This window comes from Paramormyrops kingsleyae, chromosome 20 (assembly GCF_048594095.1).
Source record: "Paramormyrops kingsleyae isolate MSU_618 chromosome 20, PKINGS_0.4, whole genome shotgun sequence".
Lineage (NCBI taxonomy): Eukaryota > Metazoa > Chordata > Actinopteri > Osteoglossiformes > Mormyridae > Paramormyrops > Paramormyrops kingsleyae.
The window spans coordinates 19,861,345-19,885,431 of record NC_132816.1 but is presented as its reverse complement, the minus strand read 5'-3'; the positions used below and the strand labels follow the sequence as shown (position 1 = coordinate 19,885,431).

Below are 24,087 nucleotides of genomic sequence, written 5' to 3'. Positions count from 1 at the left end.
TTTCATTACTCCGTTAGTCAAGCACGCAACACATTATCACAGAAACAAAACAGATGGACATTTTTAAGCAATATTTTAATAAGTTGCAATTAAAATAGGCACAGTGCGGGGAAAAGGAAACAACCTGTGGATGTAATGCAGAGCGGACGCGCTACAAGACACGGGGATGGGGGGGGGGGGGCAACCGAACAACACTCCCAAGGATCCGGAATGCCAGTGCTCCAAGACATACAAGCACAGATATAGACCTACTAGAGTAGCACTCTGTTCTCACAGACATTCTTTTCCTTGGTCAGATTTACAAATATAACCTCGTATCATATAGGACCTTTTTCTGTCTGCTCGACTGATAACAACACAAAAGCAAGGTAGAGAACCAGATTCATCCACGCCACTGTACAAGCTGAGCCAAAGCAACACAACCAAATGCAGGGAGCAAAATGAAACATAGGCATTCACATTTTTTCTTTAAAACATCTTTCCATTGGTGTCACATCTATATAGAAGTACTATATATATATCTATACATAGTAACTACACATCTATGGCTTTTCAGTTCCAAAGCATGCGGTAAGCATACCAGGCAAGACGACATCAGCAAATGGGTGCTTTTAGCCAAGCGGGTGTTCACATTAAAGAAAGGAAAAAAAAAAAAAAAACATTAAATTAAAAACCCACAGCCAAACACAACCAGCACATAAAACACATACGCTTCTCACCCCACACTCTGTTGCATAAAACCTGTCTAAAAACTAGGCTGCCTCATTGCATTCCACACAATTAAAACCTAAAAGTCAAGCGACTATTGAAGAATTTAAATCAGCTCACAATGGGACAGAAAATAAAAATATCAAATAAATCAAAGAGCCGCGCGGATGTGCGATGTGCTGTGTCCTGTGGAGGGAAATGAGAGCGGGAGGATGGCAAGATGAGGTGGCAGCGTGAGCAGGCAGCCTGAACCTCCCAAGAGAGCATCCAAAACCCAGAGTTCACAGCATTTAATGAAATTGTGATTTATAGACTGAACCCATAATATATAATGCATCCTCCCCCCTTGGCCTCTTTCCTTTTTTGTCTAAAGCACTGGGGTATAGCTCCCTTCCCCCCCCCCCCCCCCCCCCCCCGACAGGACTCGAGATTCTAAAAGAGAAACAAGGGAACGAGCCCTTTATATTAGTGAAAGACTCAATCAAAACTCAATGCTTAATGGTTCAGGAACAAGAATTCTATTTTAAGAATTTCAAAATGGCTGAAATTCTAGAAGCGTTCCAGAAATGCTACTGCTTGGTGATATCATTCTACAAAAGTACACAGTCCCATAAACACATTGTTAATACATAATCACATTTGATTACATTCCCAGCTGACTCATAATGCATTTCTATAGTGATAGCTTATACATCTTTATAGGAAATTTGAAAGTGAAAATATATGTGAAAAACATTACTTCAAAGTAAAAATGGACCGGGCTGATTAATTACTGTTGGTGTATTTTGCGTGTTAGGATATCGAATGCAGATCAGAAAATGCTGGAGTCACACGCACGGCTTAGATGGAACAATAAATATGTAAATAAGTAACGGGGGAGAGGCCCACGCCTTATGCATTTTAAATGGGGCCCTACTCATCCATTCTGAAGCCATCTTGATCTGTCCCGCCCATACGGAGACAAGACAACCTGAGAACAAGCTTCCATTTTTATTCCTCATACTACGAAGACAGGAAAACATTTTATATGCACATACAGCTATATGCGTATAATATATATATATACATATATATATACACATATATATATATATACATATATACACACACACATATGTATATGTATATGTATATATATATATAAAAATAAAAAATATATATATTATTACTCTCATTTACAGAAAAATTAGCAATCACGCAACTAAACCTCACAAACATCAGGATATCTTTGGACACTCAGATCTTCTGTCTTCTGAGATGGGTTACCAAATGTTGTGGTCAGGTCTAGAACAACAATGAGGGGTCACCACCATTTCTGACCAACACAACCAACACAAACCAGTCTCGGGAATATCTAATATACTATCTGAGCAATATATTACCTTTACCATACTGGGTTAAAGTTCAGGAGAAACATGTAACCACCTACAGATATGCCTACTGACCTCTGTATGAACCATCTCCACCCTCCCCATTAGGTTTTGTATATTAACAAATGGTTCCAGTACGACAGTCTCACAGCCCAGAATTTTATGGGACACTGAATCTTTTCTTCTCTCCCCGAGATGCCTGGGTCTCTCTCTCGCGCGCACACACATGCGCACACAGATGCACGAGTGCACACATGCGCGTGCACAGACACACACCCGCACAAACACAGACACACAGACAAAGAAGAATCTAACATTTTTTTTTTTATCAAGGGACAAAAACAGGCCCTCCAGCATTCCAGACGACCAAGCGCTTGACATTGTCTGCAAGCTTCAAAACGGGGGGGGGAAAAAAATGTTTGACAATTAGCCATCTTCAAATTATTAACTTTGAATTCCCTGGTTACCAAAATACATTGTCGGAAGAGACTAAGTAAATTACAAAAGTAGCAAAGACCTCAAACGGCATCCGCTGTTAACTGGAGGGTTAGCACACTTCACAGCCGATTACACACACAGTTAAGAATTTTCTATTTTTTCCCCCATCTGGCTTAACACCTACACGAGGAAGAAAATAATAAATATGCAAAGAAAGGAAGGGCCAGCCAGGGGTAATCTTAAACAAGACAATGACCTTAATGCCAAGCTAAATTATTCTGAAATAAAAACAAAATAAATAAACCCAAAGAAACAAAGGATTGTGTCACACGGTCATTCCATGAAACGCTGCTCTGACTGGCACACTGGAAACAACTGCTACGGACATTATTATATTATAAAATACCCCTTGGGTCACTTACATAATTGTGATTGAATAATAATCAGCCCCTCCGTGCAGTTTTCCGACAAATTCCAGAAAATTTGAAGAAGGAAAAAACTAACCTGAATATTCTGAAGGTACAAGATTTTAAAATGTTACTTCAATAACGTTTAAATAAAAAATAACCAACATGCCACAATATCAGAAAGAGGCAACTCCCCAAAGGATTCTCTGCATGGACACCATTTTCTAGCTCCATCTACAATAAATGTGTGCAACAAATGAAAACAAAATTCTGCCAGCATCTTCAGCAACACACAATATCATCCGAAACACATCGTTAAGGCACCAGATACAGTCTCCTCAATGCAATCTCTGCTGATTCCAAGAAGTGTGCAATAAAGGAACATAAATTTTTTACATTTTAACAGCAAAATTCACTGAAAAACATTCACCAACGCTCAACATTAGCAAGCATTCCAAAATCACAACAGGTTTTAAAATTAAAAAATTCCCTGTAATCTATTGCTACTATCCTACTGTTTTACAGCTTTGAACGATTAAGCAAACTGTGAAAACAGCAAAAAAAAAACAAAAAAAACACACACAATCTGTATCTGTTTCTTTGTAAGAATACAACACTTCCGAATAGTTCAACTATTTTCTTACAAAACAATCCATGCCTTTGTTGACCATCTCCTGTTGATCACAGCAGGAGTCCATTTTCTGCTGTTGGGCAGGATTCTGTTTTTGAAAGAGATTTTCTGGTCATTTTGGCTGGAAAGGGAGGAGGCTCTACATTTGAGGTACGTTTTCGGTCAGGTTTCGTGGGTGCAGTCCGTGTCGTCATGGCCTCCATCTTCCGTTGTGACCTAGTCAGCACTTGGGCCTTTGAGGGAGATGGTGCCACATCCACTTTTGTTTGTTTGAAGCACCCGATCTCTTTGACGCTACTGTCACCTTGTTTCTTCAGCTCTTTTGGATCTCTAGAGCTCATCTTCACTGGATTCAGTTTTTGCACCCCGCAGACATTTGCCTTTTTGCTTGCCGCGATTTGATCTTCAGCTTTACCTTTGGATTTCGAAGTTACTGACGAAGACGGTTTTGCAGCCGATCGTGACGATGGAGCAGCCCTGGCCGGCATCTTGTCATCTTTGCCATCTATCAACAGTCTGTCATTTCTGCTTTTAGCCTGTTTTCCATGACCGACATCACTAGCAAGCTGTTTTTTACTAGAAGGGGTCATTGGCTTCTTCGCTTTCTGGTCTCTGTTCTTGTTTAATTTACTATCTTGTGAAGTATTTTTTAATGCCTGGGGATGAGATTTTATTTTGGGCTGTGGCGAGAGTACAGTTTTCACAGAGGTGTTTTTGCCAGGCTGCAGTTTCTGTCGTTGTCCTTGCAGTTTCTCTCGGATGTTGGAATATTTCCTTAGAATCCGGGACCTAGCAGGGAGATTAGCACTTGCTGCAGCCTGTGAGCGGGATGGTGGATGCTGGGGATTGGGTTTAGTGGAGATTCGTGTAGCAGTTGTCAATTCCGTCTTTACAGACTCCTTGCCAGAAAAGCCACTGTGCTCCCGGGTCTTAGCTATGAGCTGCTGGTTCTTGAGGTTGCTTTTGACTGGGGAAGCAACAGGAAACTTTTTTAGATGCTTTTTTAAACGTTCAGCTTGTAAGCTAGGGAAGAGAGCTCGGGAGTTACTTGCCAAGCCAGAGGAACCGTAGAAACCAAGCTGAGCTTCAGATGGGAGGCGCTTATTGACCTTTTTAACAATGACAAGTGACCTTGTTTCAGTGGATTGTAAAAACCAGTGGCAGACTGTAGCAAGGTCAAATGTCTTCATGAAGAGCATCTGTACTGGAGAGTATTTTTGCCCATCGCAAAATTTCGGCTTCCGCGACCTTCGTTTGCTCTTCCATATATCTTTCAGTCGGTCTGCTTTGTTTCGTGGCCTTGAAATTGCCTGCCCATCTTTGTCTAGTTGGATCCATCCCTTCTGCATCTTGTCGTACCTGGTATTTAGCTTACCGATTAGCTGCTGAGTCTCTTCTCCCCTCAGAGCTTCCAAAAACTTTGGAGAGTTTTCTGCAGTCACTTCAAGGCTCTGGATTCCAGAAGAATCTGAAACACTTTTCTGTGGTTGTAAGCCTTTTCCCACTGTTGCTTTGACAGAACAGCCAACATGTCTGCGTTCATTTGTCTTGTGTGCAGAGATTTCCCCTGGTCTTCCAGAAGCCTTTGAAGACTGGGATCTAAGAACCACTTGACTGGATTGATTTAAGATACCAGAATTAACAGATTTAGCTATTCGTTTACTCTCTCTCCTCATGGGCACATCTTCCAAAGAAACCCCTTCAGAGGCTACATTATTGCCAAGGTCTGGAATGTCACTTTTCACTGAATCAGTCGCAACTGCAATTTCTTCAGAGATATTTGCTTCTCTTTTTTGAAAGTTTGTACCATCAATCGTACTGATGGACTCATTGCCCCCATTCTTCCCAGGCTCCTCATGAGACACAGATTTGTAGTTTTGTCTTGTTTGTACCCTATTGTCTTCCACCTGGCAATCATTGGATTTGGAGTATGAAGCTTGACTTTCATTTATAGGAACCTCAGCACTTTCCAGAACTGTCTTATCAAAGGCAGTGGGCAAACAATCAGATGGTACTGTTCTGGTAACTGGTGACTGTTCAGATGCAGTACTTTCAGGATCATTTTCTTGAAAACCTTTAATAGAACTAGAAGTTCTCTTGACGGTTCTGGAAGGTGTTACAGATTGGACCCTACTTCGCAAACATCGATCAGAATTTTTACTGCCATTCTCTTTTAAGCTTTGACTTTTTTCTGGGATGTTACATACAATCATTTCTTGAAATTTGGGCTCACTCACATCATCTCTTAGAGCAGAGTCTATCACTGAAGGGAGCTTCTCCTCAGTCTCATCTTTTCCACTTGTGACCTCAGTTTCAGTATCTTCTTGCTCTTCAGTTGCTACGGGCTCTGTATTGTTTCCAAGGCATGTCGTCAACATGTTCAACTCCTCATTCTCTGACTGATGCAGAATTGTCACTTGCACATCACTACATGAGCTAATTCCTTCTACATCAGCACAATATTCTTCCAGTGTTACTTGAGAACTTCCATCTAAAGCTGTAACTGGCCTGATAAGGAAGGGATCTTCCTCTGGTGCTACAGCTGGAATGGATTCACTGGCATCAGTGATGTTTGAGGGTACTGAATTGTCTTGTGCGTGCTTTGTCACGCTCACTGGCTGATCAGAAAGCAGGATCACAGTTTCCTTTTTGTGTTTTTCAGAGCCCTCATCCTTGCTTTTACGGTCTGGGACAAAATCCAGTTTAAGATTCTCTTCTGGTACTAACTCTGACTCCTGAGAAGAGACATATTTCTCACCTTCAGGTTGAAGCGATCCCGTTTCATTAGTCGTTACTCTGAGCTGTGATTCATCCTCGTAAAGGCAGGAGAACACGTCTCCTCTAGGTGAAGCTTGACCCATTGGATCGAGTTCCACACTAGGTTGAGATTCATCTCCTTGCGGAGAAGATGGCGTCAGCCCTCTAGGTCTTGGCTGATCTGTCTGACTAGTTTCTACAGTTGGATCTGCTTCCGTCCCCTCTGTCACACCATCTCCGGTATGTTTGGTTTCAACTGCCTTCTCGGTAGGTGCTCCTTCACCGGCAGTCTCTCCACAACCACCGACAAATGGTACATCCACGGGTGGGATTGCATCAGGCTTGGAAAATGCTTGTTTGGGGGTCACAGTTTCAACCTCTGCCACTGGAGTAGGACAATTGCCATTTCTCTGGATTTCAGAAGACTTTCTAGCAAGTGTACGAACAGTTCTCAGTTCCAAAAAGTCCTCAACAAAGTTATAGCCTCTAGTGCTCTTCCGAGCAGTGCGGCGTGGGGAGATGTGTTTCTTCGGTTCAAGCTCAATCTCCGTTATGGGTTTTCTAATGTACACAATGTCATAATTGATATCAGGGTCATTTATCACCTGTCGAATAGAAGAGTCCTTGGTTTGAGCATGAGGACCTTTACAACTTTTTCTAGCTGTCCTGGGAGATGCCGGCGAAATGGACTTTGAGGTCCTTTTGACTGGATTAGGGTTTGTGAGCAAATCTTTGGCATCTCCTTGGGAACTGCTTCCCATAGGGCAGTCAAAAGGGTCACATGCTGTGTGGAGTGGTTCTGTGCTCTGGTCTGAAGAGGCTTTAGAACTGCACTGATTATCCTCCAAAGTGCCAACCAAAGTGTGACTGGAGTTTGAAAGCCCAACCAAAGAGTTCTTCACATCACTGAGTACATTAGAGCCAGGATCTCCTTCTGCCTGCTCATTAAGTTGTATGCCTCCTTGATCCATAAAATCTATGGGAGACAGATGTTTTAAAGACTCAGAGATGTGTGAGTCTACCTGCTGAGGAGTTGGACTAGAGCAAGCCTGAGGAGCTGAGATACCAGGCACCAGCACAGCTTCAGCAGTGGAGAGGTCCACAACGTTTCTTGACTTAGACATGGGGCCAGAGTCCATCACTACAGTCTCCTCCAAGGCTAGAGCACCAGCAGGTGATTTCAGAGAACATGGGGTGTTCAGGGCACTGACTTCTGTTTGCAGGAACTCCAAAGCATTAACAATCTGCCTCTGATGATGAGGACACAGTTTGGCCATGAACTGCTTCAGGGATGACACAGACTGCAGATCCCTCGCTTTCTCTGGGCTCAAATTCTGGAAGTCACTGAAACACAAACACAGAAATGGAAACAAACTGAAGCTGAGTGTGAGAATTTGAGTATCAGGTGGAGAACGTGACATAAGTGATGTATACCATTCCTCAAAGAAGCTCACAAAGTTAGTTTTGACAGATAGATATTTATCACACCCGAAATAACCAGACACATGACCGAATCATGGAAGGTGCCAACCTTAAACAAAAAAGCCAAACTAAACTCTGGTCAGCATGACTCACACTCAAAATCAATGGCTTACAAAGCGGTCAGCTGCACAATAATTCTACCATGTTTACAAGCATATCTCCCGGAAGATTTACTTACCTTTTAATACCTGCAAATAACGTACAATTGATTTCTACGCATATTCATACAATTTTTCCATCTCTTACGTCAAGTTAGGGCATGTAAGGACTTTAGTATTATTGAGTATATGTTAATGAAAGACTTAAGTATCTGCTTTATAACGCTCCAAAAAAATTATAGAACTTAAAATCTGGCCTAAAAAATGCAAACATTTTTATGACTCTGTCCATCTACCAGTAGCATAGCCTTAAACTACTTGGGGCAGGAAAATTAGGTATTTCATAATATATTAACAGGTTCTCTCACCATAAAGGGGACACCACTAACCCTTATATCGGTCTAACTAAAGTTTTCTTAAATCACTAAATAAGTATCTTTTAGCACATTAGCTACAGTGCTCCTGGATCCATGTTCTCTGTGTTAGCGAAGGCAGGGCAGATCAAAACAAACAGTAGACACACTAAATTTGGGATGTTTTATGGTTCTTATAGGAGTTTGAACTGGGAATGGAGGGGGGAGCTGATACCCTGTGGGTAGAAAGACATCCAGGAAATTGCCAACTAATTTAAACATGAAAACCTTGCTTAAAAAAAATTATTTTCAAATTGTTGGCCTCATTCAAAAAACGAAACAAGCCAAAAAACAAACAAAAAGGACCACACAAATATTTTCACAACAAAATTTATTAGAAGAATAGTGGTTTTGAAAAGAAGATATTCTAGCATCCATTGAATTCTACCTTACACAACATTACAGCTGAAATGTGTTGCGAAAATGGCGTTTTTTTCTTCTAATAGAATACAACATAACCAGTAAAATCTTACACATGCACAAAAGACGGAATTAATCAGCTTTGCCTGACGTTCAATGCAAAATAAAGACCATGGAAATCAAATTTTATTTTAAAATTACATACATTAGGAGACATGTTTTTCATTAGTCCAGTTGTAAATCAGATTTTGCATTCAAAACAGTTAACAAATAGTGCAATCAAACCAACATAAATTATTGTGATCCTTTAAGTGCTCTACCACAGACAATCATAGCCTAGAATAAAAATCCAACCGACACAGTACAAAAAATGTACTTAAATAAAACTACAGTACAAGAAAAACATTAAATTATACAATCCTGACAAACTGTAAACGGTAAAAATATTGAAATGAGGTCCATTAAGGTTATGGAGTGCCTGCTTTTGATCATCTGAATTACTGAGACGAGGGTCATTTTTTTCTTATGAACTTGTCAGTCAAATGTAAGGAATGAGGTATATCAGAATGGAGATACCACAATTACCCAAAAAACAAAAAGGGGGGGGGGTGTTTAAGTACATAGAGTTTCAGTTGTTGCTGACCACAGTCGTTTTTTTTTTCTTTTTTTAAAGTCCTCCACACATTCATTTCTTTACGTTCAAAAACACATAACTGCCACTATCTGAACAGAATATTTTTTAAAACCAGCACCACAGAAGAATCAAGCTAAAGTTAAGAAACAAAGATAGAGAGTGATGGTCCCCTTGACCAATCTATAGAAATATGGGGGAGGGGTGAACTGTTTTCTCATTTTGCTATAAAATCAATCAATCACATTCCATATGGAAATACATCCAATTGTAGATATATTTTCACAAAGTGACAAAAGAAAAATCTGTCTGTTTCTGTACAAAACCCCATCACTCTCTGAACATAAAACTACTACACAGTTCGTAGCTTCATTTCTTTAACGGCCAAAGATGCCACCATACAGTATTTCAAATGGCTGAAGGGTGGAAGAACAACAATAATAATAATAATAATAATTATTATAATAATAATAACAACAACAATAATAATAAGCCACAAAATACAAGACAAAATAAAGAAAAACCTTGGACGGATAACAGTCTGGGGCAAATCTGTAGTTTTTCATTCACATGGGACCAAACCAAAGCTTGCCAAAAGGCCAAAGACGTCACCATACACCACTTGTGGTCAGGTCCTCCAAACCAAAGCACTCTTCACAGCAGGAGACACTTATGTTCTACAAATGCGACAAACGCCCAGAAAAGCAGCCTCACACCGATCCGTTTAGCGGCGGTTAAAGAAAGGAATGCCACAGCGTTGGCGATCGGAGGCACGGCGTGCTGGAGAATCGAAATGCAGCTCGGAAAAAAATAAAATAAATAAAAAACACAGTTGGCCAACACCTAACCCAAACTGAGTTTTAAATTGACATTCATCATGGTTTTGTGGCAGGTCTGTGTGTACAAATGCATGCATGCATCTATTAAAAACGCACACACCTACGCATATAAAAGGATATAACGTTAACAAAAAATGGCAACTTGTCCTTTTACGTTGAGATTAATTTGGTTAACCTAAGAAAAAAAAAAACAAACAAAAAGAAAACAGACAGATGTCACTGCTAGGCCTCAGAATCTCGAGAAAGTACCTGAATTGAGTTAGAGCAGTGTATGTAACTCGTCCCTGAGGGTTTCCTTTTGTCTTCTTACTTACAGAGATAAGCCAGAGCCTTAAACCTGTACAAAACATCGAATCTATGGACTTTTTCGGGGGAAGGAAAGCCACGATGAAGAATGGAGTTACAAGCATAAAGTGGAATTGGGAAACATGATAGCGACAAAGACTGACAAAACACGGATGCACACACGCATACATACGCACACGCACACATACGTGCACATTGTTATTCAACTATACACAAATTGTTAAAAGCTTATGCCTAAGCTAAGAAACAGCAGCGCCAGAGATACATACTATATCTTGGGTGTCCTAATTCTTAGCAAATGGCTCATGTCATTTTTAAGTCTCCTAGTCTGTCAAAGTGACAGGTTTTTGTCTTGCATAATTTCCAGTGTTTCCAACATTCCTCATAGACATTCAAATCAAAATGTCTCACAGTAGCTCAATACGAGATAAGTATTCTCTCTGATCCAAAACACTGGCTCACATGCAAAATAAAAATCAAAATACACCTGTTTTTTCCCCATCCTAAGAACATGAGGGACAAAAGTAATTGATACTATTGACAAATGCAGTAGTTTAAACATTTTGCTTACATTTCAAATGTTTAAAAAGGTTACCTATTGGCAAACAGACAATTTCTTAAGAGCCTTATTTACACCTTGTCTGCAAGTCAGACAGGGAACGGGTAGTTGCAATACTTGACTAGTACTATACACGACCATTGAGAGAAAAAGGAAAAAAAAAACAAAAAAGAATAACTTCCATAAATATACCGTCTGTACAGTGTTAGAAAATTCAGCCCGCTGCCCATGTATTCAGAGAGTACTTTAACAAAGCAGATTCTTCATGTTAACCTTGGTCACTAAAACCATCCATCCCAACTCGGTTGGGACAAAGACTGCAAAGAGGAAACAGACTTGCCCAAAAGAGGGTTAGACTAATATACTATTTCTTATTCCCTGAATTAAATACAGTTGAAAAGTTGTATCCCTCCCACTTAGAGTATATTTTAGTAACTAAATATATACAATGTAAAGTGTGTATGTGTCAGTATATATTTATATATAAATGTTTTTTTAAGAATGTAAGATGCAGATTTTCTTTTAATGCTAAGACCCTTTTCTTGTACATTCAGAGAAACATAGAAATTAGGACAGTATTTGCTACAGACGTCTGTGGCTTAATTAATGTAGTTTATTAAGTAAAAACTTCAATTTTTGAGAATTAGTACCCAGGATGTATCTGTCAGGGAGAGAAGAAAAAGGACTAAGTTTGGAGTAATAATAAATGTAGTCATAAATATTCAAAAGCCTGCAACACAAGATGACACACCAATCTATCCTCTAATTAGAAAAGCTGGAATATAACTAGTGAACAAGGGTGATTCCAGAGGAAAAAGTGAACAGCCAAGCAAGACTAAAGATTATGACTGGATGCTGTCAGGATCCACACAGGCTTTTTTCTGAGGTATAGTGCGTTGTATTGTTTTAATTAATCGAGCTTCAGTGATTTTTTACAATCCTTTACAATCCTTGCTGTTTATAAAGCACTGAAAAAGATATTTGGCTGAACTTATATATAATTGGTAGTCACGGAAAGACAGCCTTTCATATATAAAGTTTAAACCGTTTATGAACTACTGTTTGCCTTTGGCCAGAATAACGTGTGGGGTAGAGGTTCGTAAGACAGTCTTGCTGAACTAACGGGTACACATGTGGGAGTATTCAACGTGTGAGTATTACACGTGTGCGCATGTTCAAGTTACATTACGAGTAACATCAAACCCGGAGGACTGACAACGGGACAGCAGAAATTCGTTTCAGAAAACGTGGCATCTGACGCTAAAGATCGCAAAACTCCCAACATGTTGTTACCGGCTGCCTTTCATTACGGGAGCAAAGGTGCTCCGAGCAAAAATCGTAAAGTGCCAGGGGTGAATAAGGACGTCATACGCGGCATGGCGGAGCCGTCTGGTGGTGATGTTAGACAAGAAAGTATTATTGAGAAGAGGAAAAAAAAACACCGTTCCTTCATTTTCTCAGCTTGAGGGTGAAAATGGCTCTCTTTTTTAAAAAAATAAAAAACTCGTTAGCTTTGACCACGTGCGGAGACATACCGCGCCCGCAGAATTTTTAAGACGACATTAATTCAAAGAGCGTATTCTGGAAATCATAACTGAAGGTGAGAAATTTACTGCAATAAAAACATGCATCGTAACCCACATAAAGGCGTGTGCTTGTTAAATAATTAGAAGCTTCTCTTAATGTGGTCAGACAAAGGAACGGGGGAAAAAATCCGATATTTATATAACTTTCCCCTCCGTGATGCCTTCCACCAATATCTGGGATCAAACCTCGAAAGACGTGTCCCGAAAACAGCTCAAACTTCATGACAGTAACTAGTTTCTGTGACAATCGGCGCGATTTAGAGGGAGCGCGAGGCGGCTCTCCCCTTCCAACACAGCTTCCGGTCGCGAGGATTCAAAATCTGCTACCAAATCAAAACTGCCGACCTACCGACCAAAGGAACACAGGCTGGGGGATAAACCAACGGAACCTACACATCACATGACTGGAGGATATTAAAGGAAAAAACGAGAGCACTTCTGACATAGACTCCCTTTCACATACTTATCTGTCACAACAAAGTCAGGCTGAGGTAGTTTTAATTAAAAAAAAAAATCTAATTATTATAATTACCTTACCCCTCCCCCCACCCAAAGTAAATCATGCTAATGTCAAGTCAACTGTATAGTCTTACTGAAATGTTTTTTCCTAACAAATTACTGTACTTTATGTAGGGAAGGGGCGAGAGGACAAAGTACATGATTCTTGCCACCGGCAGCGTTCACAAGCCACCTGGAATTAAGAGCCATGATAAAAATATATCGCATTCACTCTGTTCACAGGGACCATATTAGACGTATATAAAACCACAAACAGCCAGCCCCAGACAAACACGCATGCTATACTGTATTGTTACTGGAAAATGGCAGACAAACCTTGGGGGGCAGGCATGCTACAAAATTATGCTTTGATAAAAACCACCTTAGAAAAAGCCTTTTGTCTATTTCTAGAGGAACAAAAATGCTCTTAAAGGATAGGCACACCTTTACCTGTGAAAAATGCTGCACGATTGTCATGGCAACACACTGAGCAGCCCTTTCAAAGCCAATAGCACAACTGTTCATTATTAAGGTTGTTTACATTTAAAGGACACATATCTCCAGTTTCATTCCCTCTTTCTGTTCGCATTGGGATTAAAAAAAAATGCACTCCAAATTTATCCTATGCAATACATTTTCCAAAATTTTTAGAGTTGACAAAAATGCAGAATATTTCACTGTTATGGTGTTTTGATGGCTATGGGTAAGTCCCAATTTCCAGGTTCTTGGGGTGGAATCTTCTGTAAGTGGTTTACAGGTCATTGAAATAAAGAAAAAAATATTTTCTCCCTCTCCACTTCATAATAATAATAAAAAAAATCTATCAAATCATTTTTGTGTGACATACTCATGCTTTAAAATCCTAACACACCTCGTTTTATTTTCCCTCTTCCTGATTTCATCAGCCAAATTGCATCTAGGGCTTCAGGTTAGATTTCAGTGCCACCAGAACTGCATGATGCACAAAGATTCTTCGTTAAGTACGCCGCGTTTGAAAAACAAGTCGAAAAACCTAAACGTTGGCTTTAAACAGGAGATCGCTGCAGACAGCCAAAACAAACGACAGTCCTCTCCTGAAGAGTCATCTCTCGATGCCACTCTCAATGCATAGTTCCATTACCTTAAACAGACATTACAATACACCTCCTGCACCTACCAAAACATCAGATCTGAAAGAACAAAAAGCGAACCCATGAAATAGCACCAGCACCTGATCTCAGCTCTTGACTAAGGGTTAGGTGTGACTGCTTTATGCCTGAAAACAAGGGCTTGCCCTCACCGTGGGACGCCATGTCACACAAGACACCCCCCCAGGACTGAACCTCAGCCTAAAATGCAGCAGCTCTGACTAATTCCAGGCATCCGTGTGGTGCGACCTGCCTTTAACTCCAACCAAAACGCTGCCAACACAATACCAGGCTTCAGCTTAACAACACTCCTACCATCTTAGGTGTTTTCAGCAGACTGAGTCAGCAGACACATCGAATGATGGGACGACACATGTACGTGGATCTTAAACCTTAGTGCTAAGCAGAAATTAAACAGAATGCTACTGGTTTTAAACCCGGTGCGAACACCTAACCGATACCAGCAAATTAACTGCGATTAAACTTTTTTCCTGTAGAATCCTGATTACAGAAAGCGCCAAAATTTCTGCGGACAAATTTTAAAACCTGATGGTTCATAAAGGCACACAAACGACTTAAGTTTGTGTGTCGGGTCAGATGTGTGTGCTATGTTCCTTTAAGACCATGTGCTCGCAAAAGACAGTAGGTTTGACTCAAAGGCCAGGGGTTAGTATGTATATAAAAAAAAAAGTTGCACCTATAAACCTACAAATAAAACTAACTTTAATAAAAATCCTGATCTGTGTTATTAGCATGTGTACAATCAGCTGCTCCAGTATGGTATATCCTGAGGTATAACTGTTGATCAGATATGCAGCCTATAGAAAACACACATACGCGCACAAACACACACACATACATACACACAAAGATCAAAAAGCATGGCAAAGTTTTCTGAAAGTATTAGGTGCCATTTAGTGAAGATGGCACACAGTTACTATAAACTGAGGTTTTCGCATTGGTTTAGTTACAATCTCACAAGATATCAGCAAGCAAAAAAAAATATTAATTAGATAAAAATGTCAGGAAAAACAAATTTCTTCCTTTTTTTTTTTGGAATGCAATGTTGAACAAGGGTGAGGAGTGAATGGCTGAGAATTAACATTTCCACCTGTCCAAACTCCTGCCGTTACGTCCCTCATCTCCCAAAGCGGACATCCCAGATATATCGTTATGGCCGAGCCCCTGAATGTGACGTTGCTTCTCTAGCGACAGCCAAAATCCCTTCTAGGAAACCATGACAGAGCATCGACTTTGAATGTGCACCTCAACAGGCCCTGAACAGACCAAGCAAAATCGCTCTTTAGATTCGGCTGCCATTTTTCACGTCAAGGCTCACTGAGGTTGGTCCTTGTGGAAATACCTGAATAAGCAGGGTGCAAATATTGGTCAGCCAGACAAAAAAATTACCTCCAAAAGACAGAGGTGAACGCAAAAAGGAACAAATAGATAAAAGCCCAACGGAGGAGAAGGAGGAATCTAAAATTTCCCAGAGTATCAAGTTTCCCTTCCTCAGACGCTCCTGAGTGGGAGTCCAGTAAGAGGCACGGAAGAGTATATTCCGAAACTGAGGTATAGGCCTTGGACACTGCAGTCCAAGTTTACGAACATTTTTTTCCCTATGTAGTATAGGTAGTCAAGTCTGCATTCTCTAACCGACCAATACCGCAGCACCCTGCAGCTATCCTGAGCTGGGTTTGAAAGGCTACAAGTGTGTGTTCATCCAAAAACACCAAGGGGGGGGGGGCTGGGGGGGGGGGGGGAAACAGTCGGTTTTGTGTGAAAACATTGTTAGGCTGTAGTTTTCTTTTTTCTTTTTGTTGATCATTGCATTCGTGTGATAAATAAATGCCCTGCGAGGCAGATAGGACGGAGGAGTTGTTTTTTTGTGGACAGGGGAATCTGTTAATCCACAGGTAAGACTAAACAAAATAAAGATATGCACCAGATTACGGGAGTTTTTAGGCAGACTTACATATCGAAGGTATCAGTACACCAAAGAGCAGACTTTGGTAGCTGCTCCGTTTGGAAAACAGTGGCACGATAACACAGACGCTGGCTAACTGGAGGGGATTCGGCACAGGTGAGGCACTGTCAAGCATTGTGGGTTCGTGTGTTGGGGTTTTTATATTTTAAACTTTCTCCCTAGCTGAAAAGAGTGGATATCTCTACCACAGCCGCTACGGAAGAAGTGCCGTTTCGTCGCACACTCGGAAGGAGCATTTAAGTGCAACTGCACCTGGGAAATATTTTGTAAAAAGTGTCATTACTACGACTTAAGTGTTCTGAAGCATCTAAAATAAATATTTGTAATTGTGTACATTACACAAAAGGGCACAAATAAAATAACCCCTAAGAATGAGTTCCAGTCTCAAAAATTCAACATCTACCGCATTTCTGCACGCACAACAAAATCTGACACAACCAAGTGCTTTAAAAATACGCAGCAATAAATATTTAGGGAAGATGATTTTAAAACATCTCAAACTGGACAGCGAAAATGCATGTGTGTGTGGTTTTATACATTTCATGTGTGTTTAGCAGCCAACTGAATGTTCCTGACTTGGTGAGGAACAGGACTGGCACATAAACCCGAGTAGGACTGTAAAACAGTTAGCAACCCATAAAACTTTCTCCGTGCCACTGATTTGCAAACATTTAAGCAGTATCTAGAGTACTATGCTATGATGGATTTTTCCTGTGGCAGAGTGGTGCATGCCGTTTGGTTAAAAACAAGTAAAAATGCACATTGCAAAGACGGTTATAGTTCTGAGATTAGATGTGTGACAGTTTCTTTATACACATTCCCCCCCTGCTTCAGACTGGGTGAGCACCAGGCAGTGTTACAGCCAGTATATTTAAGGTAATACGAGTCCTGTGAGTTATGCCGTTCCCTTCCAAATAATAAATGGAAAATAGTGAAATCCCAAGACCTTATTTTGCTAAACAAGGGGTTCTGTGACACGTTACCCAGGCAATCTCCACCTGCGCCGGTTCCCCACTGACTGGCTACACTGAGCTCAGCAGATCGTCCGTCTGCTTGCTCAGGTGGAAGAGGTAAGAGCAAGAGCGTTTGGGTTTGAGCGGCAGCTTTCTATCACGTGTTCAGCCACTAAAGCTTTTGAGTTTACACTCACCCTGCCCCCCCCCATCCGACTACCCCTAACAGACATCCTTTTTTTAAATATTTTTTTTTTTAAAAGTGCTATTTTTTTCACAAATGTACACTGACAACTGACCCCACCCCAACAACTGACCCCACCCCAACTGCCTTTTGCCCATCAGTTCACTTTTCCTCCATTTTACACTTTTTTTTTTTTTTACACCAGGGCTCTGCCTCAAACCCATATAACCCCACCCCCACCCTAAAGGAAAGAAAAAAAACAAAGTTATAGAAAACTGATACATTGCCCTTAAGTCCTGCAGAAAAAGTCTGTTTTAAAAGCATTGTAATATAGAATAAATCTCTCTCAGTTACCCTGAGTTGAAAAGGAAAATATTCTAAAATGAACATTGGCTTTAAGTCAGTGTACGTATCTATAACATTAAATTCAATCCATCCCATCCCACTATAAATGTACACAAACATCAACTGTTGGGGGAGGAGAGAACTTAAGTTTAAAATTCATCATCCATAGCGCACCATCGCTCGCTAAAATGGTGACTTAAAAATGGCAAACGTGTCACGTTAGTGTGATTCAAGTTAGTGACCACCCCCCCCCAACTCAGAGAAGAGGTAAAAGTGAAAAAAGTTGTCGCCCACCAGGAAACGACAGAAAAATGTATCCAGCAGACCTTAAGTGCAGAGTGCCGAGATAGCAGTGATGAGGTAATAAGATCTGCCGGGAGCGTTTGAGCTCAAGAAGTCTGGCGAGCATCACCAAGCGCAAGAGCAAACATGTAGTGCAAACGAAAGCGAACGAAACAGAAGAGAAAACAAAAGTCAATGTGCATCCCTGAATGCTTTTGTGTAGTGTGTTTCTATGTGTACATGTCGTTAAAATGAGTTTCCTTAAGAAGCATAATATATTAAAAGAAAGAAAATAAAAGTGATGTACAGATAAACCTCAGCAGTCGACCTTTAAAAAAAAAAAATCCAGTTTAAAAAATTCGGTGTAGAGAATCCCTGGTGAAATGTATCGAGCGTGATTCCAGATTGGTTTGTTTAAACACAATCCATCAGCTTACCAATTTCCTATCTGAAATTTGTAATCTAATTCTTGAGAGAGAGAGAGAGAGAGAGGGCATCAGAAGGACTTAAAAATATTTGTGTTTTGTTCTAGGAATTAATCCCCCCCCATCCTCCGGTCCACAGATCAGAATATTTGTCCACTGCAAGTTCCGAGAATCAGTGGGGCGTTGGGAGGGGGAGGAGTGTGACTCATTTTGCTTTACAAAACCTTTTGTATGGTCTCACGTAATGCATGGCTTCAATGCATTTCCTTTGCAACTTTCGGTGACTGTCCACACAAACTCAGAACACCCGCTGCAGAAATGAGCAGATGTTCCCCTCTCTTTCTCTCCTTTTCCTCTTTAAATCCCTGCGTTTGTGCTGACCCAGATACTGCAAAGTGAATTGGCACAACTGAAGCCCCGTCCATCTTTTGTTTGTTTGTTTGTTTTTTTGCTTTACTCATCCTTCGTCTCAGAAGCCCCCTGTGGCTCCTCCTCCTTTGGGGCGGGGTCAGCCTCTGCCGCAGAATCCTGCCCTTCCATCCGCATCAGTTTCATCTTCTTCTTTGGAGGGTTCTTCAGCGTGCCCAGGCGCTCTTTCACCTTGTACTCCAGCGTGCTGTGGGGGATGCCGTAGATGTTCTGCGCCTTTGACACGCTCATCTTCCCGTTCATCACCACGGAAATGGCCTCCTCCAGGATCTCGCTGTTGTACTGGCGGTAGCGGCCCCGCTTCTTCCGCGGCTGCTTCGAACTGGGGTCCCCTTCGGCGTCCGAGGTCGGGTACTGCTGCCCGGATGTTGACTGCTCCACGTCAGAACCCCAGAAGTCTGACGACCCATCGAGGATGCCACCCAGGGCCCCGCGGCGATGCTGCTTGGGTAGGATGGCCCTTAGCTTTTTGCTCAGCGCGTTCTCGGGGTGCGGAGCCACCACCAGGGAGCCATAGCCGTATAGATCAGATGCGTGGGAGTCCCAGGACAAGTCCATGCCCCGCACCTGCGGTATCTTTAGGTCCACCGGGGGGGAGTGCCCCTGCTCCTTCTTAGTCTCGTGCATCTTTGGAGCAGCCGAGCCTTTCGGCGGGGTGCTCGAGTTCTCCAGAAAAAGCGGCAAGTCCTTCAGGTCGCTGAGGGCACTGTTGGCCTTTAGCTTGAGGAGGCCGTCGAGGTGCGGTTTGACCCAGGAGGAGCCGTCCCTGGGGAGCAGGGGGTGCTGCCCGTGGTTAGGTAGCCCCGCCACCTCCGGCTGACCAAGGGAGATGCTAGGCTGGAGAAGGCGCTGCTTATGGGCCAGAATCCCCTCTTTGATCAACAGCGAGCGAGCTAGCGGGGGCTTCAGCGAGCCGCAGTTGCTGTAATTCTCCCTCGTCCCGTCCTGAAAGCTTCTCGGAGGCGGCCCGTCCTCGTCTCCATCTTGAAAGTTGTGGTCTGCTCTCATGGGACGCCTAGTTGAATGGAAGGAAACTGGTGTAAGCAAAGCTTGCACAGCTTAAGTGGAGGTTGGGTTGGGGGGGAGGGGGCTGGCCACTCCTTTACTAGAAGACCTTGCTTAGGTAACATCACTTTTTCCTCTCCTTTTAACAAAATTTGCTTCTTTACAATGAAAGGGGCGGGGGGGGGAACAAAATGAAATGAAATAAAATGGTCAACTTATTTGTTAATTTTTTTATTTTAGGTTTCTTTTTTCTGTTCACAAGATGGTTTGGAAGAACAATACAAAATTAAAAAAAAAGTAAAGAAAACAAAACGTTAACAAAAGAAGAAACACAGGATAGGATGGAATAGATCAGCTGAATAGTTTTAGTAGAGTTTAAGGAGGTGGGACTGGGGTGGGAGGGGTGCATTTTGCAGTGAAGCAAAGCCTTGTGTGAAAGTCTTAAGAATAGACCCATATCAGGGAAAATTACAAATTAGTGTTCAGTTAGGCTTAGCTCTGTGACGTTACCGCTAAACAAGTGCAGCAATAAAAGAGTAAGCCAAGTGACACGACACATCATCACGGAGGGGAAACACCAAAACAAACCTCGCTCAAATCGAACGAGCATTTCTTAGAGTAGGAATTTACCTGCTGTAGAGCAAAGAGCTGCACGGCAGAACAGTGATCCAGAGTCAGGGCCACAACATGACGCTCAACAGTGATTTATTTTCACGGAAACTCAAATGCTTTCAAGTTCCTCTAAAATCCCACCAACCCTTGCGTTGAGCACACATGAACAGCTTCAGTGTCACAGAATTAAATCATATAACATATTAAGTCTTGTCCTGAAAAACAAAATGCTTGTTAACAGGTCAACTAAAAAGTTATTTTCCTAATTTAAAAAAAATGACGGATGAGGCGGAGACGGGGCTCGCCGGGAGGCAACGTGACAGGCGGCCATCTTGGATCACTTTTGGTATGGAGGTAGGGACCGTCTCAAATCAGGCAAATTAAATGAATGAATAAATGAACAAACAAATGAATGAATGAATGAATAAAATAAAAAATAATAATAATACACATACAAAAACCTGGACATGGTGATTAAGAAACAGATCGTGAGCCAAAGAATACGGAGTCTCAGGAGGGGTCTGAATCTTATTTCGCTGAGGATGTTGTAGTATACAGACAATTGTATAAATTGCATGTCTTTATTATTTCAAGTTAAAACTAGGTCAATCTGAAGCACCAGGAAACTAACAAAACTGTCTGTGCTAATACATCCTGCACTCCAAGACTAAGAGGCAAAATGAGCTTACGATGACTGAGAGAAAATGCTGAAGCGGCCCCAGATTACAGGTACCCTGAATACTGACACTGTCATCGGAACAGAAGGCCGTGGGAGCGAGTCCACTCCAAGCCACCAGAGCAGATTCTGCTCACCTACTTCCTCACAAGAGGCTGTTTTCTCCGACAGGCAGAATCTCAGGCCACCTTCATTTGGCCTACTTACAATTCTGTTAGAATAGGAGGCCCCCACTGCTATCAAACCCTTAAAAAATCCAAGGGGATGTATGTGAAGTCAATACAGCACTGACACTATTGCCAGCAATAGGCTTGTTCTCATACGAATAGGCCTCATCAAACAAGAGAACACCCAAGCAAAGGCAAGACCTCTCCACCAATAAGCACGCATCCTGGCATGCTTCATATTCATATCTGGGGCAGAGATCTGACTTGGGTTTCCCCAGCAGACCAGTGCTCAGTAAGACAGCCAGAATAATCGCCCCTACCTCCCCACCCCAATTTCAAATAAGAGATTTGCAGCAGAATCATCAATTAAACAATCCAATTACCAATTAAAAATAAGGAAACCATATAAGCGGGCAGCGGAACCATGTTTAAAAACTGTAAATATTGAAGGCTGCATTTCATTGACAAATTATTACTGGGCAAATACACAAATTGTCAATCCACCACTGCTTTACCACAGCGGTTTGTCAAAGTATTTTGGTAAGAATGGGTAATTCTGATCATTTGTAAGCCATATATACCATAAAGAAAGTTCCAAAACATATGGCAAACATTATACTGCGGCAATGTGTAACGCGCTCAGTTTATCAGAAGTAAAACAAGGTAAGATTTCCTAAGATTTTATAATTATTTTTTGGTTATACATCTCCAGCGACTTTAGAGAAAATGTAGCGCGGCTAAACAAGACCTGTGGATTGCCCTGCGGCGGGAGACACTGAATTATTAACACATGAAAACTCATTGGCAGGAAAAGAATATCAAACTGCCCCGGGCTTCACAAGCAGTTTATTATTAATATTATTATTTTAACCCACTTAAAACAAAACACAAGAAACCATCATCACACACACTAACCCAAGCAGAATTTACACACCCTACGGGAGTGATTCAGCAATTGTACACTCCTTCTGTTCCCCCCCCCCCCCACACACACACACACACACACACACACTTAAAGTCTGCAAAACAGATTAAAAAGAAAATGAACAGTTTTTTCCCTGAAGTTCATAAGTTTATGCAGTTCATAAGTTCTCACTGACGAAGTGTGAAAGTACGAACACGAGCCCATATGTTCTTTATCAAACACAGCAGTGCGATGAAGTCGGGCGGAGCACAAATAAAACCTATATATGAAAGTGAAAGTGAAAATGGTGCGCTTACCCTTTCACTACTGGCGCTGTGGAGCAGCCATGAGAGTTTTTGACGGAGACGCCCCCGGTGTTGTGACCTCTTTTGGTGGAAAGATCAAGCACTCCATCTGTGGGGGAAAAAACGACAACAGCAACATTCAGAATAAGGCGGGAAACGGCCAGGCAGCGCATTAAGGCTGAAGTCCAGACTTCTGTAAACTGTCGCTGCGCCAATCACTTTCGTAATTTAAAAGACACGTAAAACCCGCAGCCCCCACAGCATAAAGCTCATTTTCAGATATATGCTTCAAAATGTTATTTTCACATAAGCCCCACGTCAGTACGCAAAGAATAATGAACTCATTAATACCAGCACTGTGTTATGACGTGTTAATAGTTCGTGTTATTAGACTTCCACCTGCAAAATGATGCCTTTTTCACTAGTTTATGCAAATGTAAACAGCATGGTCTCTAATGACATAAAATCCCCCTTTTGTTTAATCACTGTTTCAGTCCCCATTCTGCTTCCTGCCATTGTAAGCACAAAGAAAAACTGCTGGCATTTAGGTGAACCCAGGCTGGGCTGGGATCTCGGACAAAAATCACCATTAGATGAACGGTGAGCTTGGGATAGCCATGGTTCTTAAAGGAACAAAATCTAAGCAGAAACTGATTCGACTTCCCCCACCCAAAAAATGCTGAACTGTACCTGCAACTACAAACACATGAAACCATTTTCCTTTGAACACCTTCCACCAAGTACATTGGCTTTTCGTTGCCCCCGCCCCCCCATAAGAAGACTGATGTGCATGTTCTGTAAGGGTTTGTACTTTCGCTCCCAGTGCTGTGTCCGTCCACATGCTGGAGTGGCATTCCGCGTTAATGACCTCCCAGCATCGCTCACAGCTCGATCAGCAACTTAAGTACAACTGGTTTTAAGACAAAGCGGAAAAGGTTGCCTGTCTGCTTTGAAATTACGATTCTGCAGCCGCACATTACAGAGCACAGGCGGTGGTTAGCGCGAGATTACAGGCTAAAGTACAGGTTTGCATCTTTAAGGGCTCTTCTGCTGGCAGGGAGATACAGTTTGTGAGTTTCTGTTTTATCCGCATCTGCAGGTTTTTTAACGTCAGGTTTTCGGCTGACTGAGCAGGCAGTCTAGGTGCCTCTTTTTTGACAGCCAAATGACATGTTACACAACAAAATAAAGAAAAAAAAACTGTTTAACACAAAGGCTGCATCCCTAAATATATTTTACAATAAACTCGGGCTGCACGACATCACATCGCGATTATGTGGCGTATACACAATAAGCAGCAGGCCTTCAGATCAGTGGCGAAACATTTGGCCGGACATCAGCTTTTCAACACTATCCAGACGTTTACTTGTGCCCATAATTTGGTAAGCAGATGAGTAGTATGTCTAAAATATTAATGAGAGGGGTATTGTGATGCCCAAAAGTTAGTAATCTGTATAAATCTGACGTATCCTTGGTCCATAAAAATGTCAGAACTTAAACTGACACCTCTGATGCCTTTTCTTACCTTGTTTATTCACGATATCTCCTCTTTTAAAAGACGTTCTGGCTGCTGATCTGTCCCGTTCTTCACCGTCACTTCAGT

General features: G+C 41.7%; 1 protein-coding gene across 6 annotated transcripts in view; it reads right to left on the bottom strand.

The window, feature by feature from the left end:
* Window positions 1-56: 56 nt before the first annotated feature.
* lcor (ligand dependent nuclear receptor corepressor) overlaps window positions 57-24,087 on the bottom strand; it is a 52,794-nt gene continuing 28,763 nt past the window's right edge. For 4 of the 6 annotated variants that reach the window (XM_023820559.2, XM_023820560.2, XM_023820561.2 and 1 more), the window contains 2 exons: window positions 22,497-22,593; window positions 57-7,655 (listed from right to left, as the gene is read on the bottom strand). In XM_023820559.2, coding sequence (XP_023676327.2) covers window positions 3,605-7,655; window positions 22,497-22,593 — 4,148 coding nt within the window. In that variant the 3' untranslated portion in view covers window positions 57-3,604. Of the gene's footprint in view, window positions 7,656-8,618; window positions 19,831-22,496; window positions 22,594-24,087 lie in introns of those variants that run through there. The other 2 variants (XM_023820564.2, XM_023820563.2) reach the window with 1 other exon arrangement.